Genomic DNA, 25701 nt, shown 5'->3' with positions numbered 1-25701 from the left:
TAATTGCCTAGTTTGTCAACAACCAAAAACTATTTGCAGAACTCTCTCTAGAGATAAATGATCTCTGTTAACTTGAGCTATTCTAGCCCACTGACCATTTTATTTCACCTTATAAACTGTATGTTAGAATACCTTGCATCACTAAAACAAAATGCTCCAATTTTCAATTTCAGCAAGTTAAACATTAACTATTCTCCTACTTTGTCTCTGTGTTCACATGAATAGCTTATACATTCAGCGGTTTATTTGTGCCAAAACTTGCTTACAGTGAAATATTTTTTTTTAGAAGGAAAGTGCTACGAAAGTCCCACAGTGTCTCAATGCATTATAGTGCATGTTGAATGGTTTTGAGTTCAGTTGTTCTATTCTCCTTCACCCTTGAAATGAATGAGTAGAAGATGAAGGGGGGGCGGGGAGGGAATGCATTCTGCTTTTCCTTAATAAGCCTGACTTGTCATGCTTTGTGTAAAGGATCCTCTAGGCTTATCAGGGAAGATCCTTCAGGTTGGGTTTAAAGCTGTGTATAACCATTCTCTAATCCTGCATACAATGGATGGAAACCTTTGCAGCTCCGTCTTGCAAAATAATTACTGTTCTCCTGTCCAGTTCATTAGATGCAAGTCCATTTTTCTTAACCTCTTTCTTGCTTGTTCAAGCTCTGTGTAAGGAGAGATGAGCTGTGTCCAATATACTTTTAAACGAATGTGGTTTAAGGAGCTCTGTAGTGGTTTCAGCTTTCAGTGCCCAGGTCTGCACAAGATGATTGATTTAACCAAAGAACTCTAGCAGAGGTTTTTGAAAGAATGACAATTTATACATATATATATGTGTGGTCTTAATGCTAATGCTTGTATACACTCACAAAACAACTTCGGAATTCTTCTCATATGTATGAAACAATAGGGCCAGTTTCCCTGCCCTATACTCATTTTCCAAGAATTATGTCCATTTCCTGACTCCTTGTCCAAAACCAGCTCTGATTTACACCACCTAAGTTTGATCTTAAGAGACCAATCACCTAGCTATCTAGTCTCTCTGCTCCATACGTGCCCGGAGGCTGTGAAAAGACATCTAGTTTAGTTAACTGTATACTCAGTTGGGGAATTGCCCTTAGGCTACAGGATTTCCTAACTTTATAAATTATTTCCATTCTCACACTACAAAAGAATAAGAGATAGATATAATATCTGCCTACAATTAGAGTTTCATAGATATTACATAAAAGGAGGGTGCTTCCATTACTGGCAATTAAGTGTGTCAAAGTAGCACCATCCTGAAACTCCTAGTTAAAAGCACGCCCCTGTCCCTTGGTACAAAAGGAATATCAAGGACATATTTCCATGTGTTACAGAACTTGCAGTTAACAGTGGGATTCAAAAGATATCTCCACAGCTGTTAGTTATCATCTTTTGGTGGCAGTAAAGATTACGAAAGCAGATTATATGCCCAGGTAGCAAAGGCTTGTTGTTTGGAAGCTGAAGGTTCTGCATTTAGTTCCTTGAAATATTTGTGCTTTAATTAAAGTAAGGGTTTAAGCAAAATAAGGGTTAAAGTACTAGACCTGTGTACGAAAAAACTGACTTTGATCTGTTAATAACACCGACCTTTCTCACTTTCCTAGTACTGGCCCGTCCAAGGCCACACAGTGATGACTATAGTACCATGAAAAAAATACCTCCCAGAAAACCAAAAAGAAGTCCCAATACAAAACTTAGTGGCTCTTATGAAGAAATACCCGGCCAAAAGCCTGGGGATGTAAAACAGGCAAGCACAGTAGCTAAACCAGCTGGCTATGACGCTGTGACAGTACAGAGAGCGGCTTCTGCTGATGGGCCACAACATGGAGTGTTGAGTCTCTATATGTCACAAGAAGAGGAGGAAAATGAGCCAGTGTATATTGAAATGGTAGGGAATGCAATGAAAAGCATTTCCGCTGAAGCAGAAAGCCCAGAACAAGGAGAGTCTGTATATGAAGAAATGAAGTATTTTCTGCCAGAAGAAGGAAGCAATGGTAGTGGAATAATTCCAGTAGTGACTGGATCTCCTCCTCTGTTGTTTGAAAGCAAAAAAAATGTTAACATTGAAGATGGAACGTTGGATGGAAACAGTCAAGCAGCTTTGATCTACAAAGACTCGTGTGACATTCCAGCCCCTTTCCCTAACTTGCTCCCCCACAGGCCACCACTTCTTGTGTTTCCTCCAACCCCTGTCACATGTTCACCTGCTTCTGATGAATCACCTCTAACACCACTAGAAGTCAAAAAACTTCCTGTCTTAGAAACCAACCTAAAATACCCTGTGCAGTCAGAAGGCTCTAGTCCATTATCACCACAGTACTCCAAAAGCCAGAAAGGGGACAGTGAAAGACCAGCATCTCCAGGCTTGGTTGTGTTCAATGTTTCCAGCAAAGTGACTCCTCCTTCCACGCCACCTCCGCCTCTCCCACCACCCCCTCCTCCTGTACCACCTCCTATTTCCTACCGGGCTTCCACACATTTTGCATTTCCTCCAGAGACTTGTGCTAGTTTCCTGATTAATACAGGGAAAACAGGTACAAATTCAGACCTGTCAAAAGTACCTCAGAGACCAAATCCTGCTCAGCTTGGATGCTCGTCTTCTCCATTCTCCAAACTGCCTTATTCTCCAAAGGTGGCAAGAGCAGATCACAGGAAATTGAATTCAAATTCATCGTCTTCATTTCCATACAGCCCTACAAACTCAAGGTCATTGACCAGTCCCCTTGATGAGTTAACTAGCTTGTTCAACTCAGGACGGAGTGTGCTACGAAAATCTGCAGCAGGACGTAAGATCAGGGAGCCAGAAGGTAAGACAGATCTCTGTGCATCTGTGTAGTGCACTAATTCTGCCCCAAAAGTTTTTTTACACTGGAAGTTGATAGAGTAGGTAAAAATATAAAACAAAAGTGTTTGGGTTTTTTTTAAGGAATGATCTGTTGCAGTCATAAGAAACACATATATAAAATACATTGCATATAAATATTTTAGGTCCTCAGGTTTTCTCTGAGATGCCAGATTTCTTTTACCAAAATGTTTCTATGATACAAATTTAAATGGATTATTTTTAACATTCCAGCAGTCTCCGTAAAATGAACACAGATATTACATTATGTGAAAATGAGTTTATGGTATCAATCTATAGAAATAGTTTGAATGAAATCTGTGTCTGGTAGATTGCATGTACTTTAGTTTGAAGACTTTCTTTTAAGGTTTCATTATTTCATATCCATGAAATTTTGAATTTAGTGATACAGCCATTATTATTCTCCAAAATAAAGCTGCACAGAGTTGTTCAGCAAACTATATTTGTTTCCCTTTTCTGTCCTTTATTCTTACCTTTCCTGTGATTTACATAAACCTATGTACATGCTCAGAGATTACTTGGTATCCTGGCTTTCTGATATCTGGAGAGCATCTTTTGTATCTAGTGCAAAAGCCAACTGTAAAAAGAAGCAAACGTGCCATTTTGCTAAAGGTTTTTGAAAACACAGTCCTCAGACAAGCCATTAATTATTTGATTTGTCCAGCTAATTAAGGGTTTAATATTGTTATTGGAACAAATCTATGGAGCTTATGATTACTGAAAATTCATTCTGATGTTAGGAGATACAATTTGCTTCTCTGTAAGAGTGAGATGCTTCGAACCTAGCTTTGTCCATCTAAAAGCTCGATATGTAGACATCAAATCCTTAAGCTATGAAGAGGCGGTCATTTTGAGGCTTTAATTCCTCCCATGTATCTTTTTCCTTTGGGTATGAGGAAAGCCTAGGTGATTAATAGAGTTGTAACTTCTAAGTGATTAAAGTTGAAGTGAATCCCTGTTCTGCATATCAATTACAACACTGACTCCAGTCTTACCATTACTTTTCTTATTTAAAATAGAGAAAAAAAAAAGCCTCCTATTGAAAATAGTTAATGCACTGTATACAGAAACTTCTCTCCCTAGTAGCATCTCCCAAGCACAAAATTCTGTGAATTTAAAATTCAGAGTGATAAAACCTCGAGACTGTTTTCTCTGCTTCTTCACTTCTGTCTGTCCAAACAGTTTGTCTTAATCAAGACTTGTGTGTAGCATATTCAAAATGGGTAATGCAAAGTCCTATTTTTGAAATATAAAATAAAACGGTAGAGAACGAGACAGATTGTCTTATTCATTGTACATTTTCTTAAATATATAGTGCTCCATTGATTTCAGTATCATATCCTGACTTATGCAGCTGTAATAGAACAGAAGCAGGTGTTTGTGCTTACTCTGGATATGTGTATGTCTGTCTGTGTGCCACCCTATCTCTCTATCCCTGTGAAGCTTGGCAGCTTTCAGCCAAAACCCCTTTCAACCAAATACAACAAAGAGATAAATGTCTCAAAACTAACTGAGTTTCTAGAGGTTTCATGAAAGTTAGTGGCTAGGTGGAGACAAGAGACTTATACTGTGAGAAAGGCTCCTACCAGCTATCAGAGATACTATGATGGACAGAACCCTTGTGAGTCCTCAAGACCTCGAAAAAGCTTTAGCTGGACATTGCATGTTCCTAGATGCGGAATTCAATCAGCCAGGAGCTATGTACTGAGACTTCAGTTCCCAACCTCAAGAGGATGCCTTGTTTGTTATTCTGAATACATGAACTGATGAAATTTGTAAAGGAAATGTTGCAGTAGTTTTGTTTGCTTTGGCAAAATTACTTGACAACATTCAATGACTATAAATGTATGTAGAATGTGGGGGGTTGGGAGTTTGTTTTGTTTTGTTTTGTTCTAAGTTGGGGGTCTTGTTTTGTTATATAGATAATACATTTTTATCCGCTGGGAAGTAGCTATGAAAGTCAGCTCTTTGGATGTATTTTCTCAAGGCTCTCTAAATGTACCTGGTGAGGAAATGTGGTAAGTCTACTCCAGCCAAGGCACAAAACTGACCTTTACCTTAAAAAAAAAAAATTAAAAAAATGTTTCTTTGGGATGGAGGGCTTTTGCAAACTCAATTTTCAACTAAATGTGACCAAGACAGAGTTCAGCTTCGGTCTCCTGTGGGTCAAAGCAGTGCATTAACAGAGGCTACCATAAAAAAAAACTCTAAATTTACCTTTCACGTGGAAAATGTTGTACTTCTAAATATTTCATCAAGGCAGCACTAAGTATGAAAGATCAAAGTTCAAGAAAGATATGCGATAAAAAACCTGAATCAATATTTTATGAGTTGAGAAGCTACTGTATAATAATACTGAGTGCAGTTATATATGAATAGTTCAGTGATGGGCAGATGGACTGAAAGTAGCAAAGAAATACAGGTGAATGTATGTGTGTGTTTTTATGATTTACCTCTTTTCATGTACTTCATGTGTTCAGTTCATTTTTAGGGTAACAGCTGGAAAAATGTTTTTTGTTTAATCTCTGATGCAAAGTAATAAAATGGCAATCAGCAGAGTGGACTTTATTATGTACAACTAAAAGTTGTCCATGTCTTACCTCTTGATTTTTTATGACCTATTGCCTGATGTATATTAAGTTCCTCTATTTCTTCTTTTTCTCATGTGTAGTATTTTATTTATAGGAGCTGATATGGTAAAAAACATTAATTTAATTTTAATAGAAATTCATTAAAATTGAAGATGTGGCCTAGAGCAGTACTCTGTAATGTGCAATTTCCTCTATTTCCATAAGGAAATTTATAACCTACCAACAACCTTAACTAAAACCAGAAAGTAGAATTGTGGGCCATTTTGAAGTCAAGGAGACTTAGCTATGGGAATCAATAAGTTTCTGTATGGGATCATCAGCCTTTGAGGTAAAAGCCTCCTTGCCAATAAAAGTGCAATACAGACAGATCCCCCAACATGCCTCCCTCTTGCCTGGAGGAGTAATTTCAAGGCCTGAGAACACTAATGTCTCTTTGGTTCCTGACCTCTCCATGGGAAATGATCATCCAGAATTACAGTAGAATGGATTTGTGGTTTTCTGATGGACTGCAGATTTATTGTGAACTGAACTGAAAGAGGCAACAAAAAAAAAAAATCAAACGCCAGCAATTTTCATTACCTGGTGGCCCAGCCTGGCCATGTTTTTCTTATACAACTGTAGCATCTATTGGTTAAAGCAATGATCAGGATAATATAGTATGCAATTTCTTACAAAATGCTTTACATGTAATAGGAGAAGTTTTCTGCTCTGCAGAGCTTATGGTTTAAATAAGCAAAACTGTAACAGGTGAGAACTGAGATAAAGTGATTTCGCCAAGGTTGAAAAGAGTTGTCATTGAAGCTACAGCTGTATTGTTAGCCAGAGATTTCCTTTTACTCCATCTAAAATGAGACTTGAGTGTAGATAAGCAATAATACACATGCACAGTTCTCTTCTCCCTGATTTCTGGAAGTGGAAACTTTAGTTTGCAAGACAAATGGAAACTGAATGGTTGTGTGCAGAGGCCTTACTTAGATATTTCTAGATAGGACCTTGGATTTGAAATTAGACTTCATGAAACCCAATTTAATGCCTTAATCGTAAACCCACACTTTCTAGTAGAATACATAAATATTTTTAACTATTCAACATATAAGACATTCCATGTATAAGGAAGAGACAATTACATGTTTAAGCATTTAGTGTTGAATATTTTTGAAGCAAGGATAGAATTTTCTTTTCCTCAACATGGATGGATGATACTCAGATTGCTAGGTTGTGTTATTTATCTTGATTGGTACAGTTGATACTAAATTATTCCACACAAAGGGGAATTATTTCAGATTCAGAAGAAAAGATGGAATAATTTCCAGCCCTTCATCTGTACTCAGATTGGCTGAGTGAGTATTCATGTGGATTCTAAAGTGAAAGGAGCAAAGGACGTGATTTTCCCTTAATCTGGATGAATTTCCTTACCATCAGCCTATTCAAATAAAGACTTAATGCCTTCTCTCCTTCCTGCTTGTTGAGAAAACTTTGGCATAGATGTTTGATTTCTCTGTCTGAGAAAAAGAAATTGTGCAAACTTGCAATTCTGGATTTAGGTGCCTAAGAAATAAAATTAGGAAGACTTGTCCTTTATGTAGGTCACCAATGTATAGGCTTTCAGGTTTTGTGAATTATTGTTACTGTTTCAACACAGATAGATCTGTATATGCAAGTCTGTACATGCTTTGGTGACCTATTCCTTTCCAAAACAGTTTAGTAACTTCTGTAGTAACAACAGAAACGGCATGCAAACATTAGTTAACAAAATATCAATACTGTTCAAATGTTTACCCAATACCTTTGGCACCCATTAGCTATATTAATCCCTTCTTTACCTACTTCATCAGTGTAGTATTTCTAAAGCAGGTAGCTTCATATTCCGCATTCTCCAGTTTAAGTGCTGGAAGTCACAGGAAGATAGTTACAACTAACAAATAATACAAATATTTGGATGTACCTAGTTGGAACTAAAGCTTGCCAAATACTCTTTATTGAAATTGGCTCAACCTTGAAAAATAACAAGATTTAACATGTATGTATGGGGAGTACTGTCCTGTCAAAGGAAGGTATCCCTTTGGTAGCTCGTAAATAATTTCCCTCTATCAGCAGATTAGAGTAAGGTATTGTGCAGCTAACATCTCAACAGTGGATTGCAAATTAAATCCCCACTAGGGTTTCTGAGATTAAATCCAAGTCCCTTATCCTCTAAGCCACTCAGCTTTACCTCTTAAGCAACTTAATAAAGATAATATTCATATTGCATCTCATTATTCCTACATTATATGGATACAATGTAATAGTTTTACTTTTTTTGTGGCAAAAGCTAACAACTTAAAAAACATGAGTAACACAGAAAGACATGTTGTCACCTTTTATCTTCCTTTACCTGGAGGATTGATTACATGAGGCATTGGACTCCTATACCATTTTTCAAGTAAAACTCTAAAAGCATTACAATTTTGGTGAATTAAGTTCCACAACACTTCTCAGAAAGATCTTAATATCTTTTTTATATAATTGCCTTAATTACCAGGGAGTGAGGGTAACTTTCTGTGACTAATTTTCAGATTAGATATCTAAACACAGGAGAGTCATCACTCTCTGATTCACTATGGACTACTTGCAGCTCTCAATTTGAATCTCTTGCAGTAGGTACAGAAAAGTGGGAGAAAGCCAAAGCACAGCTAGTAAGAATTTAATGCGAGTCATAAAAAAAGGCCCATACTTGGCTAGCTGTAGATGCCCTGTGCAGAAAATTACAGAGGAGGCAGAACTGCTGGCAATATGGTTGCCATCCAGCCCATGCTGGGTGATTTTCCTGGGGAAATAATTGTAGTTTGCATTACTGAAGCAAAAAAAGGGGTTAGAAGAGTCTAGAGAAAGTACTCACAGTTCCCGTTCACAGAATATCTATGAACTTTTTCACAGCCTGAAAGACATCACCTGCAGTTTTCTCTATAAGTCTGCACCTCTATAGTTTTCATTTGTAGGACTGTCATTATCTGAATTATTCCTCACAAAAAGGATCTGTTGTTTTAGGATAAACACAATACACCAAGGATAATTTTCCATTTCAGAATCTCTGAAAACTAGTATATTTTACTGCTGAAGTGTTTTTTGGGTTTCTGTTATGACTTTTTTTCTTTTTTCACTGTAGCATTTCTCTTCTTGGTTGATTTCACTGTTTGCTCTTACAGCCTAAAATCACATAATGTGTAATTTGCTTTGTTTTTCTGTTCTGACATGGAAAAGAGGCTTTGTGTGCATTTGTCATAAACAATTTTAACCTGAAGATTATTAGAAGAACAAATCAAGTCTCATTTATATTTCAGGTGAAAAAAAAGGTGAATATTGTCACAAACCTTTATTATATTTATTTTGTCTTTTAAATGCTTGTAATGAAAATAAAATCAAATCCTTAGTACTCCTCCACGCATTTCCAAAGACTTATATCCAGTCAAATAGATGTTGGAGGAGACTGTGCAGCTCCAGGATCACACAGGAAATATCACTGCTTTTTTTACAAGATATTATACTGCAAGTGTCTACAGCTGGCAGAAAAGGACCCTTGGTCTTACTCAGTAAAGGCTCTCTCCTGTTCATACCTAGTTACTGCTTAACGAGGAAGGAAGCTGAGGAGAAAAAATTGCACCAACTTTTCTGTTCCATTTACATGGTCCATTTCTGAGAACTGCAGGTGTGCCTTTTAAATTACTGATTCTTTTCAGCTTTCTTTCCATTGCATTGGATTTACTTTTTGTCCCCTTCGTCCTGTCTGATACTGGAGCACATTAACCCAGCTTACTGCATTTCAAGCCCCTAGATTTTAATAACAACCCATCTTTAATCTTTGAGACTTTGATCATTCAGATAGACATTTATAGGATTCTTATTTTCCTAACAATGTCTTTTCTTCACCATCTGATGCAACATCATTGTTCCAAAATCAGCAATGGTTTGGGAGTTGCCTTTTACTAACAGTGCTGTGGGCTTTTTTAAATAGTAAACAGTCTTCAGTATTTTTTGTATGTCATCCAAGATGCAGAACCATGAAGGACTTTGTTTAGGAATGACTACATCAGTAATTGTAAACCAAAGATACATTAATGTGAGAAATTAGCACGATCTGAGAGAGTGAGGAAATTGAATTGTAGCACACTTTCATTCCTGATACTAACCGAAAATATGGGTATTTGGCAGCAAATGTCTTATCACTTGATCTTACAGGACTACAGGCATTTAGGGCATAGTAGAGATTGAAATTTGAAAACACATTTTAGTGAAAGTCTCAAATTGAGTGAGAAATCTGTTCAGATGCTTTTAACTTATTTACATCCATCTCAGTATTAAATCATCTTTTACATAGAGCCTCAGTAGAGAACAATAATTCCATTTCACAGAAAATGTCAAGATTGTGACATTTATTTTCATCTTGCACTGGAATGGAAATGAAGCATTCTGAAATTCTGGGCAGAAATAAATATTCTTTCATGTCCAGTCTTTCAAAAATGTTTGGAAAGTAATGAAATGGTTTGCCTCACACATAGTAAAACTTTTCTTACTGGAAATGTTAACAATTAAATGCGTTGACTTTTTATTTTTGGACCTAGATAAGTTCAAGAGTGACCATTTCAACACCGGTCAGGTTGATATTTAGGGCTATGTCTACTCAGCAACCAAAGATGTGTTATAAACAAACCAAGCTACTTCCAAACTCACTGGCTTAGGTATCCAAGACCAATGCAGTTGTGACTGCACAAATTCCAGCCCTTCCTGGTGACTCAAAGTTCTTCACAGGACTCATGCAGCTCACCGTGGAACTCTTCAGACCCTCGTGTGGATTGTGTTCCAGTTCCAGCATTGGCATTTTATGGAGCTGGGTGGAGAAGCAAGAGAAAACAGGTGGAAAGAGATAGGGGAAAAGACATGATTGCAAACATGAGGGTGCTCTGACCTTCAAATTCTCTCCTCACCACTGCACTCTACTATTGAGAGGGTAAGAGCATGTTTGAAAGTGGAGCACTGGAAGCAGGAGTAGCAATTTGGGTCATCTGTCTTCTCTCTTGACCCACTAGTGAGTGGGAAAATGAAGGCTTCAAGTTCAACGCTCTTTTGGCTTGAGTTTTCACTCTCTTTTAAAATGAAAAACATGAAAATTAATTTTATCCTTTGTATGGTGCAATTTTTTTAAAAAAAAAAGGATATGAAAAAATTAATCCACATTTCATTTCTTTTAATTCTTTTCTGAAGGGCTAGTCGCAGTATCATGCTGACATACTAGTAGTTTGTAGTGACAGTTTTCAGCCACAGGTTGGCTATATTTGTGCACACCATGGATGCTTATCACACTGCATCTGTGATAGCCATATGTTCTTGCTTTGAGGTTCACAGCAGTGTCATTGACCACCACCATATCCCTTCAAAATGAACTTAAAAACAAGCTAAAGAAATATCTAAATTAAATTTTTATTTTATAAGCTCACTTCAAAAGCATATTGAGAAGGTTGTCTGAGAGGTTTTCCAGAATAGCTGTTCCTGTTTGGTGGGCAGGATTAAAATACAGGTGAACAAAAATATTCCTTGGATTATCCCTCAGGGTCTGATCAAAAAATTTATCTGCCCAACGCAGTCACGCTAAGACTTCTGCATTGCAGTCGATGCCAGAGCTGGTATAAGGGAGATCCTGAAAAATCTCTGTAGAAGTATTCTGTGGGAAAAGTAAATAGAACTGCTGTGATGCTGTTGGCAGTAGCAAATCCCTGTCTGTCTGTTTGTTTGTTTAGGTTTTTTGTTTGTTTATTTTAACAATATTTGCAACTGTGTTTGAGGGGGAGGAAGGTTGAGACAGTGTCTGATCACATAATTCCTTCCAACAGCAGCTAAAGCCCAGCAGTAATGGCTGTTCTGTTACTGAGATACCACACACAAACGTAAACAAACTTAAATGTCTGCCTTCAAAAAGAACTGCTGCATCCACATTAGTTAGAAGAAAACAGTTTTAAAAAGGGAAGCTGTGTTTCTTACCAAATTGCCTCCTCCTCTTCCAGCACACCAGCAGTTTTTTAACCACGCAAACACAAGAAATAGACTCTTTGGTCAGCCACTCAACACACCTAACAGTAAACAAAACTATTACAGAGTAAAATCAGCTACTTTTTTCCAAATTAGACTTGAAAAGGTGGGCAACATGGAGGGAAGAAATGCTTCTTGTAAGGCAGTAAATTTTCCCAAGCAGTTCTGCCCTCCATCTTGTCCTCTGTGGTTAGTAATGGAGCTCAGAAAGGCCTGCAGAGATCAGTTCTAGAGCAGATGGGGTGAATGAAATCCCCAGTCTCTGAAACACGTGCACTGGCTGGACTCTTGCACGCATGCTGCACTAAAAATGGTGTTCCAAATTCTTGCTCAGATACTATTGAGCAAGAGGAATGCTGGCCTGTCCAGATATTCTTCATCCATTACCAGTATTTAAGAAATCTGTTTTCTCCATTTCAGCAGTGGTATTCTTTGTCTCTTGTTGCGTACAAGCCTAATTCACACAATCTGGAGTCCTCCAGACAAGGAAACAAGGCACTTGCATTATCCACCTCCCCCATCAACTCTGAAAGTTTGCCTGACCCAGAGATGTCCCTAACATTAGTTCTAGAAAGAGGGGAAAGGTTTGCAGCTTGTAGTGATTGTCACCAAAATAAATATAAAATAAGATCACTATGTTTCCACCAGCACAAGAGAAGAAAGCAGAAAAAACCTTTCTGTTCGAGTTGTATACTATCCATAGCTGTGAAGTGATTTACAAAAAAGTAATTGAGATGATGGTTCTTAGGAGCTGAACCAGACATAGGAGTTCCTGCAATCGCTTCAGCAACTTCCTTCTCACTACCAGCCTTGCCTTCTGAACTACGGATGATCTGTGTCACACTAACACAATATTCTTCAGAGACCTTTACCTCCAGCAGAGTGAGTTTTGCCACTTGATGTTCTTCATGGCCTGCACCTTCTCTCTTTGCTTTCCGGCATTCATATCGAGCTCCCACAGAGCAAAGAAATGATCTGTTTCTGTATTTACCTGCTCCGTTGAAAAATGCAGCTTCTGGAGTGGCTTGTAACTCCATCTGATAGCTCCACTTACACAGCTCAGAGAGAAGGGATTCTAGAAAAGACAGTACAAATTCAATGCTGCCTATCTTAGGAGCATCATTGCAGGGGGAAACCCTAGACAATTGCCGCTGTAAGGGCAGGCTTTGTGAGGTGAAATAAATCAATGAATAATTATTACCTCTGACGGCAGTGGCAGCCGGCAGCACAGCTATGAGGGTGAGAGAGGCAGTACACGCTAATAGGCTGGGGGAATCCTGTCTTGACAGTTTTTATCCTGCTCCATTTCTTTCAGCAAATAAGATGCATCTGTTTGCCTCCAGCTCTCGGCAGACAAAGTAAACAGTCATGCTGCAGCAGGTCACAGCGTGACTTCATGTGGGTAAACTGAGCTACTCTGAAGCAATATGCATTTATCCAGTGAAAGGACACCCAAGACAACATGTGCTGAGGGCAGCTAGCAAATGCCATGGACAAGGAATGTGTCAACAGTAAGTCAGAGCAAAGCAGGAAAAGCCAAGTGCAATTGTCAAGGTGCAACAAAACACAGTGGTAAACACCCGAGCCAAAATAAAATGGCCTGTTCTTATTTAACATTCCTCTCCCTTTCATTCGTCAAAAAATACCTGCATAATTTCTGCATTCACCACCCTTTTTTCTTTTTTTTCTCACTTCACAATGTCCACTTACCACAGTAAATGTAACAAATATTCAGGGTTGGCTGCTAGGATTCAGTGTATTCCTGACTCTCCCAGGAAAGAGTGAGAGCACAGATCAAAAAGCCCTTCTGTCTGCAACGTCTTGTCTTTCATATGCTTCTTAATAGCATCCATCAGTTCTCTCTTATTCACATGTATAATGACAAGCTGCTTGATTTGAAATTTCCGTTTTGCTGGATGCCAGCCACAGGTTTCAAGAAAATCAAGCTTTTTAGCTTTTACATTGCATGGTAGCCCAGGTACAAAAAGCTTCTCCTTCTGTATTATAGTAATTTATCTGCCAGAATGTATGTGTTTTCTAGATTTCATAGTTGCTAATAAAATGTGAATAGCTGTGTATCTTGATAACTAAAACCATATATTGATTATTTTTACAGAAAGTCATGTTTTCCATGAATGGAGAAATAACGTTTGACATTATCCTGGGATTTAGTGAAGATATTAAGTGATAAGAAGAGGACCCTTTTCCCCTAATTTCATGCATTTATTTCCATAATTATGTGTATTATACATTTTTGTAGGTTTCATTCCTTTGTGAACAAAGCTTTTAAGCTTTTTCTATAATATTTGTTGTTTCTGTTTTATGAGGCTGATGTTTTTGTTGACCAGGACAGAGATGGTTTCTACCTTAGGTCCTAGATACATCCTGCCTAGATGGTGGCACTGAAATTCCTCAGCTGGGAGCTCAGCCTTAGCTAGCTCTCCGTTTAATTAATTAAACTTGAAGAATGGTCCAGGTACAAGTCAAATCAGTTCAAGCGGAGTGAATGACTTCCATTTACACTCAAGCAAAACTAGGGAGAACCTCTTGTCCCCATACAGCCAGGATGAAACTTTTAAATGTGGCTTCAGCAGAAACTGTACAACTGTTCAGTGCCCCATTAGCCCCATCTGGTTTGAGGTTGCTTTTCTTCCCTATTTTTCTGTTTTATCCTGAGATGGACTTAATGTTGGCCACTCATTTCTGATTGTGGTAACTAGTGCTGTCAAGGTGAAGGGCTATGTCTGTTTTAGTAAATAAGCCAGTGGCAGGGAATGCCCTGGATATGGCAGCTCAATCCTCTGCACAAAGTGCTTGAGCAGTCCCTGGAATGGTTTTGGACCTGGCAGGCTGGCTTCCTTCCAGACAGATCTGGACATAGTTCAGGAAACAACACAGGCCAGGGACTATTCCCAGTAGACAACTTGGATACAGTATCTCTGCTGTGGAGGGCAAGACAGTGCAATAACATAGACATGGGTCTCTTACCATTTGCCTCGGGGCCAGAGAACAGTTATGATCACATCTGAATTACCAGGACAGACAAAGCAAGAGGCCCTCTGTATTTATCCTGTATTATGAATCCCTTGGTGCTTTGGCAGCGCTGTGCAAAGCATCCAAGGTAAGCATGAATCTGATCCAAAACCCACTGAAAGCAGTGGAGGCCTTCTGTTGTTATTAATGAGTTTTCAGTCAGGCTGTAAGTGAACACTAGATGTTAAAAGGAGAAGTATTTGAAAAAAAGAATGTATGGGGGCAGATACACGTTATGGATATACCTACTTTTAAAGAAAGGAAAGCAAAACCAAGGGCTTTGACAGAAAAGAAAAATACAACCCAACCAGGTTAGTTACTGCTGGGCTTTTTGATAACGTACTGTCTTTTCATGTCTTGCTGCACAAAGAGTCTATGGCAATTCCACCTAAATGCTGATATCCATCACTGATTTATACTTTCCTTTAGACTTTATTTAATAGGCTAAATATATGATTTCATTGCAAAGTTAATAGTTTCTCAAAATGTTTCAATATGGCACTTTAATTTGTCGTCTGAAGAGAGCCTATACTGGCCTGTTTTCTAATTTTGTGATAGCAGCGTTAATTCAACCTAAATACTACTTATGAAATAACTATGATGTTTGGGATGCTATATTTTATGTTTGAGAAAAAAGAGGTTTATAATAGGACATTTGGGAGTCATAGCTCAATTAAAAGAGTTCAAGTTATTCTTTTGACAAAAAGTTGTATCATGTAGACTTTCAGTGCATCGGATTTCTTTGAAGAGTGAGATAATGACCCCAAAGGGAACATAAGAAGCAGATGCATTAAATAATTTCCATGATTGCCATATTCTGACTTTTCTTTCTAAATTAAGTGAAATTTCAGTCCATCCTGTGCCTTATGACTTTGTCATGAGTTTTAAGTTCACCCTTTTCCAGAAACACTGAGAATAACAAGCAAATGTGGATTTTGTGAGCTGCCTCGTTTGCATACCTTTCGTCTTACACTTTTCAAGTAATGTTGATGTAATTAATTATGGGTTTATTGGAATACAGTCCTTGCTTGTAAGGAAATAATTGTTACACTTTGATTTGTCATACTCTGATTAAAACCACTGTACATGTGATTGCTTCCAGCTATTAACTATGCTGCAGTTGAGGGGCCAATTATGCCCCCAGTCTAAATATCCATACATCTTTGTAGCCCATACATCCTCATTAGCTGCAAGATTAGTCAGAGCAGAATTTGACTGAGTCAGAGATACCTTTTTGGCAACGTCAGTTTACCGAAATAATAACCCAAATGCTCTTCACTGTTGCAAAGTCTGTAGGTTTTCACTTAAGGCTTGTATTCCTTTTATAATCATGTACTCCCACCATGCTCTTAGAGCTGATAGCTCTCTGTAGCTAGTCTCTCACAAGTAGGCACTGGATGACTCTTCAAATAACATTTATTACTAGCTGGAAACTGTTAAGATGCTGTTACCAAAAAAAAAGAAAAAAGAAAAAAAAAGGAAAAAAAATGTTGAAACCTGATAAATCCATCCATCTGGTGAGAACAGCAGAGCACAAGTCTGAACAAAAAGCTAACACTGAGTGTGTTGGTGAAGAGGTTTAACTGTAGGAACCATAGTTTTTTCTTTTCCACTCTCCTAAAGTATTTCTGTTTCAGAAAGTTGGTAGGGGATGAGAGAGCAATGCACACTTTTATCTGCAAGGATTCATGGTGTCAGGGGGAGGTTGCCATTAATGTGGACCATTAAAAACAGTCCAAACTGCTGAATTAGGTGACTGAGAAAACATGATGGTAAAGTGAATTTCAGACCAGTACTTCATTGATAAAACAGGAATCAGTAGGGATTTTTGAAGTCTTTAGTATTGACAGAAGGTTTCCCTCTATCTTTTATAACTGTCCACAGTTTTCCCATCTAAGCTACCACTGTGCAATGATAAACTGTGTGGAATAGAAATATTATGATAAAAAGTCAGGAGACACCTTTGTTATGCTCAGGATATTTTGAGCAGTGGAGAGGCAGGACAGAGAAGGATACCCCAGCGCAGAAGGTAAAGCCAGGGCCTTCTGGCATGTTAAAGCTTCTTGAAAAAAACAAATGCAAAGTCCTGCACCTGGGAGGAATTAGCTCTTAAAATGGGGACAGACTGTCCGGGAAAGGGTGTTGGGTGCCCTGGGAGCTGGGTAGGAGGTGGCAGCAGCAGAGACAGCCAAGAGCATCCAGGGCTGTGTCAGCAGGAGCACAGCCAGGAGCTCAGGGCAAGGGTTGTCCTCTCTGCCCAGCACTCACTGTTAGAGCACATCTGGGTACTGTGGCCACTTCAGTGCCCACCCCCCATGCAGAAAGATGCCGATAACCTGGAGTGAGTTCACCTCTGCAATGCTTGGGGCTGGAAGATGTCTCCATGAGCAGAGGCTGGGACAGAGATGGCTTCAGGGACAGCTCACAACCACCCCAGTGCCTACAGGGAGGGATGGAGAAGGAGCAGCTGGGCCCACCGCAGCTGTGTGTGGCAGGGCAACAAGGTACTGCAGGCATGAGCTGGAACAAGAGGGGTTCAGGCTGCATACTGACACCTCTCCCTCTGAGGACAGGCCAGGGGATGGAGGGATGAGCTGCTCAGGGAGGTTGGGCAGGCTCCATCCTTGGGGGGTTTCAAGACCCAGTTGGGCAAAGCCCTGAGCAACTTGGTCTGATCTTGCAGCTGGCCCTGCTTGGAGCAGGGGTGCATGAGGGACCAACTGAAGTCCCTTCTGACGTGAATTACCCAGTGATCCAAATAAGATCTGCAGCACTGGGACAGTATACTGGTTACACCTGACATAGCATCTTTTTGTTATCCTCTTTATAGAAAATATTTTCTTCAGATACTTACTCATTTTACACAAAGTCCAAAATAAATGGACAGTACTTGTTTGCTAAGGGTACACTCAAGAGTCTTTTAGAAGTTAACCAACATGTGGTTACACTTTTTCCATAGACTCACATGAGTCTGCTCCAACAAAGAGCTGAACATGCCCATATATTAAAAAAATAATACAAGTACCTTTATATAATCCCGATTATTTTGAAACAAAATATAGTCTTCTTCCCCCCCAAGATTAATTAAACAAGACATCATGAAGTGTATGTTCTCTGTATAATCATCTATTTAGAAACTAAAGGTGTGCATTTCCTACAGTGACTGAATAGAGCAAATGGGATAAAGAGATCTCTATCTAGACAGCTGTCCCAAAAGATATGTTGCATATCTGTCCACCACTTGTTTCTGCCAATTTGGGATGATATTTTAGCTCAATAGTAGCTATCCACAATTCTTTGTAGTATTTCATCTTACAGATATAAAGGAGAAAAGCCAACCTATTTTTCCAAGAGCCTTTCATGAATGCCATGAAAAGATATCAATGTACCTATGAAACAAAAGGCTTCTGCAAATAGGAATGCAAGAAAAAGTCTTTCTACTTGCACATTCCCAAATGAATTGCAGATGTCAGGGAAATCAATAAATCTCTTGGATATCAAGAAAAATAAGGATCCCAGCCACTTCCCCCGAGACTCTTTATGTAAAAGGTGACACAATAATTATGTAGGTGGATTATGATCTATAGGCAAGCGCACTGACTATTAACATCTAAAAGTGACATTTCCTTTTCAGAGAAATTTAATATGAGCTGCAAAGATGCATTTTGCAGTCAAGTTGCTTGTGCAAAAGCTAAATCAGGCATGCTCTTATAATTGTACTGTATGCATTTTCCAGCTCGGACTCTGGTTCTCCCGCCTCTTCCAAGTCGGTTACTGTGGGTAGAGCTGGCCTAATTTTTCCAATGCATAGCATATTTGCCTAAATACACAGTTTATGAAACAGTGCCACTGAAACACTCCAATCAGATCTGGCGAAAAATAATGATCAGGGAATAAGGGCAAGGGAGAGAGGAAAAAAAAACATTGAAATTTTTTATTCTGGCAGCTTGGAAATTAACTTTCTGACTTTTCAAGACGGCTTTTTTGTTAGAAGGGGAAACGTTAAGAAAGATTCAGAGTTAGATAACTGAAAGCTAAACAAAACTAAGAAAGCCCTTTTCAATGAAATGAAACATGTCAAGTTAACCAGAATGGATACGTGGTTTTTGTTTCATTCATCCATTTTTAAAATGTTGGTACTTTGTAAACCAGTCCATTTTTTTTCAGTTCAGGCATAAAAATGAAAAATTTAACATGCAGTCAACGTTAAGTTTGGAAATCTGTAGGCAAAGTATCTGTTACCTGGTGAAAAAAAATGTTTTCCTGTCCCCTTGAAAAATGTTCAGGTGTTCAAGACATAAGAATATATCATATCTTTGGGAGAGCTGAGAATATAATTGGAAATATGGGTGAATGCTGTAATGTTGGTTTTAATAACTAGTCTTCTGACCTCCGTTGGTTGCTGCTGTCATTATGGCAAAGCTTAAATAGACACAAGCAAAATAAAGGAAAAGCTCTTTGAGAGCTGTCATAGAAGAAAAAATTCCGTTTTAGAGTGCTAAATGAGGGCCTCTTCACCCAGGTCAGCCATAAGATGTCAACCCTCAGAGGGGGTGGAATGACTTGTGAAAATTGAAATGGTAAAACAGACCTGAACTCAGCTTTTTCTTCCATGAAACAAACCTAATTATGGCAAGGAAAAAGTATGTATATATGTTCACTGTGAAACAAAGAGAAACACAGAAAAGAGAGAAATCCATCAAAAACTGCATAGCCTTGCCAGTGCAGCATTTCATGGAGTACTGTGTTCAGCTTTGGAGTCCTTAACACAGGAAGGACACGAACCTGTTGGAATGGGTCCAGCAGAGGGCCACGAAGATGATAGAGGGCTGGAGCACCTCTCCTGTGAAGACAGACTGAGAGAGTTGGGGTTGTTCAGCCTGGAGAAAAGAAGGTTCTGGGATGACCTTATAGCAACCTTCCAGTACCTGAAGGGGGCCTACAGGAGAGATGGGGAGGGATTCTTTTATCAGGGACTGTAGCGATAGGACGAGGGATAATGGTTTTAAATTGAAACGAAATTTAAATTGAAATGGAGCTGGTGAGGGGTTTGGAGAGTAAGCCTTATGAGGAAAGACTGAGGGAGCTGGGATTGTTTAGCCTAGAGAAAAGGAGGCTGAGGGGAGACCTTATTGCTCTCTACAACTACCTGAAAGGAGGTTGTAGAGAGGTGGGGATTGGTGTTTTCTCCCAAGTCACAGGCAATACAACAAGAGGAAGTGGCCTCAAGTTGCGCCAGGGGAGGTTCAGATTGGATATTAGGAAAAATTTTTTACACTGAAAGGGTTATTCAGCATTGGAATGAGCTGCCCAGGGAAGTGGTTGAGGCACCATCCCTGGAGGTATTTAAAGACGGGTTGACATAGTGCGTAGAGACATAGTTTAGTAATGTGGGGTGTCCTTTTGTATGGTTTTCTTTTGTTTATTTTTAATCAGAGTTAGGTTGGACTAGATGATCTTAAAGGTCCCTCCCAACCTAGACAATTCTATGATTCTATGACAGCGGGGGAATTTAGATTAGATATTAGAAAGAAATTCTTTACTGTGAGGGTGGTGAGACACTGGAACGGGTTGCCCAGGGAAGCTGTGGATGCCCCATCCCTGGAAGTGTTCAAGACCAGGCTGGATGGGGCTTTGAGCAACCTGGTCTGGAGGGAGGTGTTCCTACCCATGGCATAGGGGTGGAACTTGATGATCTTTGAGGTCCCTACCAACTGTAACCATTCTATGATTCATGCAGCCTCATCAGCACTGCCACACAGGGGTGGAGTAGGGATAGCCAGGGATACCAGAAATGCAGTGGGGCTCCCTCCTACCATCCCCATCTGTTTACAGTCTTGTCTCCCACCTCTGAGCCTGCCTCTGGCCCCTGAACTCCAGGGGGAAGCACCGCTTGGGCACATCTGATGGCTGAGCCCAATTTTTTGTGGCACACTGGGCTGACAAAGCCAGGCAAGCTCAGAGCCAGCTCCAGGCACTTTGCTGTGAGCTGCTGTGCTTTGAGTGGAAGTGCCATCACTCAGAGGAAGAAGAAAAGAAGTTTTTTGACCTTCTCTTTAGAGAAATGCCTGTGCACTGTAGGCAGCTTGGGAACTCCTAAAGGATCAGGCCTCCTCTTGATATCTTGAAGAAATTTAACTAAAAGGCTATGACATGACAACCTGGAACTGTATAGAAAATGACAATTGATGGCTGGAGAGCCCTGAGGCAGGGTAAATAATGCCCACAGGGAGGCTCTGCTTGGAGGAATCTTGCTACATATGGTTTCCTGTCAAAGGCCATTTCATTTCTTGTGGGAGATAAGATAAAAAAAAACCCATGTTATAGCTAGTATCAACTAATGCTATGGTGAAAGACATTGCAATGATGACAGCAGTATATGGACTCATGTGAAATAGAATTAAATCTAAAAAGGAGAGGCAATATAAACATTTGTTGAGTGTTTTCAGCTGATATATGTGTGAAAAGAAACAGTACAAATGAAATTTTGTTAATGCCTTTCACTTCCAGAAACTCTAAATCACTGTAAGTGGAACACTAGCAGAAAAAGAAAAACCCTGCAAAAATCACATGGGGTCAGGCATTGGAATAGGCTGCCCAGGGAGGTGGTTGAGTCACCACCCCTGGCTGTGTTTAAGAACCGTTTAGATGTGGTGTTGGGGGATATGGTGTAGGGGAGAACTTTAGAGTAGGGTGGATGGCTGGACTCGATGATCCCAAGGGTCTCTTCCACCCTAGATGATTCTGTGATTCTGTGATCACAGACTTAAACATTCCACATTTATCACTGGACCCATAATTTGATAAAGTAATTTGATTTCTGTGTATTAATTTTTTTCTAGTAACATGTGAAAGACACTGGTTAATAGGAAGCTGACAAGCTTTTTCTCTGTTTGTATCAGGTGCTGAAACTAATCTGAACTTGAGGAGCAGGGAAGATCCAAATACATCAGATATTGGATCAGAAACCCAGGATAAAAATGCAAATAACCATGGAACTCAGTCATCTAATCCACTGTCCAGTTCTGTGACTGCTGAAAATGGAAATTCAGTATCAAATGGTAAGCAGTTTTTAATCCCAAAGCTCTTCTAACATAAAATTGCTGAAGTGTTTCCTTGAATGAGCTTTTTAAGATATTGTCAAGATGGAATCTTCTGAGTTGAGAAAAATCTGTGTTTCTGGGACCGGCTTAACTTTGTATGTGTGAACTGATAAGCCCCCCTCCAATAAAAGCTGAAGGCAAAGAAAATAAAACAACCTCTGTTGAGGAATTTGTAACTAGCTTAGCTCCAGGTCTATAAGCAGCCTGAGGCATGGAGGACTGAGATTTGAGATTTCTGATCCTATAATCAATACAAATGGGACAGAAAATGGAAAATCAGGATCTCCCTTTGCTGCAGGTGTCTTACTTGTGAATGACAAATTGTTTATCATTGCAACAAGATGATGATCAAAATGGTGCAAGAGCAATGACAGAACAAATGAAACCTTTCAAGCATAAATCCCAAGGATGTAACACCTGTATTACAAAAAGTCACACAATGCAAATACACAAGTACAAATAGAGACAAGACAAATAGAAAGTATGTATTTTGATGGAATGTGGGGAAGCAGATCTCTAAATACTTGCATGGCAGTGGATATAATTATCTTCATGGTGAAAACAAGTCTATATATGGTTTGTGGAAGCAGAACAGTTGTATAGCCTTTACTGTTAAGGGTAGAACTACACGTAATGCAGTTGGTAGTTTGAGAGTTATATTGGAAAAAATGAAAGGGAAAAAATATTAGGTCAAATCAAATATTGCATTTTGTTTTCCAAATACGCTATCTTCTTTTAAAAAAAGTTAACCTTGGACCTGCTTAATATTCAGTGTTTTGAAATGAAAAATTAAACTTTATTATCAAAGTGAAACATATCAAAATCAAGTAATTCCTTTCTTTTCAAGAAAACCTGTCCTACAAATTCTGCAGTGCTTGGCCAAAATAATTCTTCTGCTCTCTCTCATAATCAAAGCAGAAAACTCATCCAGTCTGAGAAGTTATACAAGTATAAACGTGCATTCATTCCTGTGTGGAACCAGGAACACACTGTGACAGAGTAAAAAGACATCTTTGTCCATTACAACTGTGTCCCCATTTGTATCAGTATAATAATCTGGGGAGAAGGGGAGCATATTTTCAGTATGTATAGCAGTCAGACTGTTAAATTAACACAAAAACTGTGGGTAGATCAAGTCTTTGATTCCTTTCTATGCAGGATTTTAACCATATATTCTGATGTCCTAATGGGACCTGTGGGAGATCAGCTTTGTGTAAGAGCAACCATTTTATCCCCAGACCCTTTAAATGGGAGTTTAATCACAAGAGATGTGCTTCTTTCATCTTAGAAATGAAATGATGCTTTAGGTTTATAATTTGTGATTATTATAAAGTTAGTAAATGATCTCAGTTACTGAAATAAATAGTCATTGCTTGGATAAAAGGTGGAATGAGTGCTTGTAATTGTTTGTGTGAAGTTTTTATTGGTGTATTTGGAACCATTAATAGCTAGGGCTGTTCATATTAATAATCTACGCTATCTACTAGGAATAATCTGATTCTTTTCACACTGTTTGTTTGTGGAAAGTTTAATCATAAAGGTGTAATGTTGTGCAAAGAAATCTTCCAGTACAATATTTTTTCCATTAAAAAAACCTGATTCATCAAACTCTTTTCATGGAAGGTTCCCAATTTTGATGCAGCTTTGATAAGGAATGTTTTTGATATTCACTGTATACTATGAGTAGAAAAAAAAATCCCTTTAGGTCTGTCAATATCCCACTGGTTAAGGAATTAGCATTATTTGTGGTATTTCCAGGTTAAAACCTATGTTTTGCCTATCAGACTGATATAGAAATGATGAAAGTGTTGAATTTACCCTAATACAGAGCAATTTTTGTGATACAGAATGCTAGTTTTCAGCCACCCTCAATAATAATTAAACGAGCTGACAATATGGAAAAGTTTGGTGAACTTTGATTATGTGAATTCAAACCAAGTTTGCTTAGGAAAAAATCCTTCCAGAATTCAACTTTAACATCTTCATGATTTTGAAATCCGTGTCTCATTGGATACATCTGGGCAATACTGATATTTGAGCATGTCCCATGAGATGTTTCCATGTAAAATACTTCTTCGTTTCTTTGTTGCTTTATACCAAACTCCTCTTAGCTGTAAGGAAAATAAAGCCTGAAATGCATTATTGACACTGAGATTATACTCTTGAATATAGAGTAATCTGCTTCCCACTGTTACACAATGCAACTGTATAATCTACTTTGCACTGATAGAACTAAAGTCTAGATTTGTACATTACTTGTAGGAGGTGAAATGGAAGTAATTTCTGAAATAAGACTAGTCTTTTGCTCTCATGAATGAAATGTCAGCACCACTCCTCTGAAGCATCATGAAACTTAAAGTCACTACGGTCATAAGAATGATCATTTTGATGAAGATGTTAATCTTACTTACAACCTGACGAATTCTTTAGAAAAGCATTACTAAGCAGCTAAAAAGCTGGCTGGCTCAGCTTCCAAACACATTAATGCTGTGTTGTTTTCAGAAGCTGAGTTTAATTTCTGGGACTGCTGTTAGTTCAGAATTTTAATAGAAGATGATTTTTCATTTTATATAATGTAATCCTCTTCTTCTGTATTTTATCGTTACTATTAGGAGTAACACCTTTCTACAGCTCTGTGCTATTAAACTGTGACTTTTCTGCTACTAATCTTCCAAATTTACCAGATTTTTAATATGAAAGAAAGAGCTTTTTTTGCTATTTCTTGTCCAAACACAAAGAGCAATCAGAAAGCCTTTTACGTTATGATGCTTTAAGTTGTACTCCTAAATCACCCAAACCAGCAGATCCTCTGGTGGGAGACAAACACTGCAGGTAAAAGGTTACTGAAATTTGTTGTCATTTCTAACTAGTACCTAATAGAATATAGAGGAGTGTTTAATCATGATTCTATGATTAAGTGAAATCTTTAAATATGACAACTGTAATAAGTGACTAAGGCGACCTAACCTTTGGGAGAAAGGGAGAAATTCTGACAGTTCTTTACTCCTGGTGGAGTGTGTTGTAGAGGTAATTTGTGTAATCCAAGTGAAAATTAGAGTAGTTACTGTATAGATGAGACAGCCCTGCTGGATCAAAGGAGCACTATGCCCCATCGTGCCTAATGGTCACACAGGAACACACTTTGCACTGTGTGGTTCATCCAGCTCCGTTGGCACGCTGCTGTCCCTCCAAGGAGGTCTCTGTAGTTATTCCTCTTCTCTTGAGTTAAAACAGATCTAAATGCATCAGGCAACAAGTCACAGAATGGGAGAGGTGTCACAGCAGATAACCTGACAGAAAAGGGGCATGTCACCATGACACAGGCTACATGTTGTTAAGCACAGAGCCTTACACCTTGCCTTACCTGGTGATGCCTCTTTCACTCTATAGCAGGCAATGTCTCAAGTGCAGCTGATCAGTAAATCCGGCCTGCATGTGAATGCAGAATCATGGAGGAAGGTAGAAGGTTTGGGGAATGATGTGTGGCCACAGTTGCAAAGACCCAGACACACTGTGGTGTTGCAGTTGTTTTGCAAATGTGGATGTTGGAGGCCAGGAGGTGCAGGGTCTCCAGTTTGGGGGTAGCAGGACCTATGAAACTGGAGGTTCTCTGGAACCACAGAACCACTTCTAGATGTCCAGTCATCTAGATCTCAATATTTGAGGTGCAAGCTATTTATCTGAAGGATCCTAAGAGGAGTATCTGAGAACAGGACGGAAACGGGAAATAGAAAGTATAGGAAGAAGATCAGGGACTGAGTGTGGGATCATTTGAAGCAATATAGAAAAGGCATCATAGGGAGTAAGTGGCTAAAGGACTCGGTTTCTGATTTGACTACACGTATTGCATGGGACAAGGTCATATTCTTGATTATGTGAAAAAAATGGAATACATTTCTTTCATTTAACTTCTCTAGTTAAATATTATTGATTCAATCATATTCCTTACTGTCATTTTCACCACCACATATAATTGCAGTAATAATCTTAGCAAGCATTATTTTGCCAAAAAAATGCCAAATTAGACTTACTTT

The 25701-nt window shown here is 38.8% G+C and overlaps 1 protein-coding gene across 1 annotated transcript in view; it reads left to right on the top strand.

The window, feature by feature from the left end:
* The window catches only part of MYO16 (myosin XVI), a 327773-nt gene that overhangs the window by 267570 nt on the left and 34502 nt on the right, over positions 1–25701 (top strand). The window contains exons 32-33 of the mRNA XM_014944223.1: positions 1622–2824; positions 21467–21625. Coding sequence (XP_014799709.1) covers positions 1622–2824; positions 21467–21625 — 1362 coding nt within the window. The remainder of the gene's footprint in view (positions 1–1621; positions 2825–21466; positions 21626–25701) is intronic.

The sequence above is a fragment of the Calidris pugnax genome, unplaced genomic scaffold, assembly GCF_001431845.1.
Source record: "Calidris pugnax isolate Ruff unplaced genomic scaffold, ASM143184v1 scaffold69, whole genome shotgun sequence".
Taxonomy (NCBI): Eukaryota; Metazoa; Chordata; class Aves; order Charadriiformes; family Scolopacidae; genus Calidris; species Calidris pugnax.
Note: the sequence above shows the minus strand (reverse complement) of the source record. Positions and strands in the feature narration are given on the sequence as shown.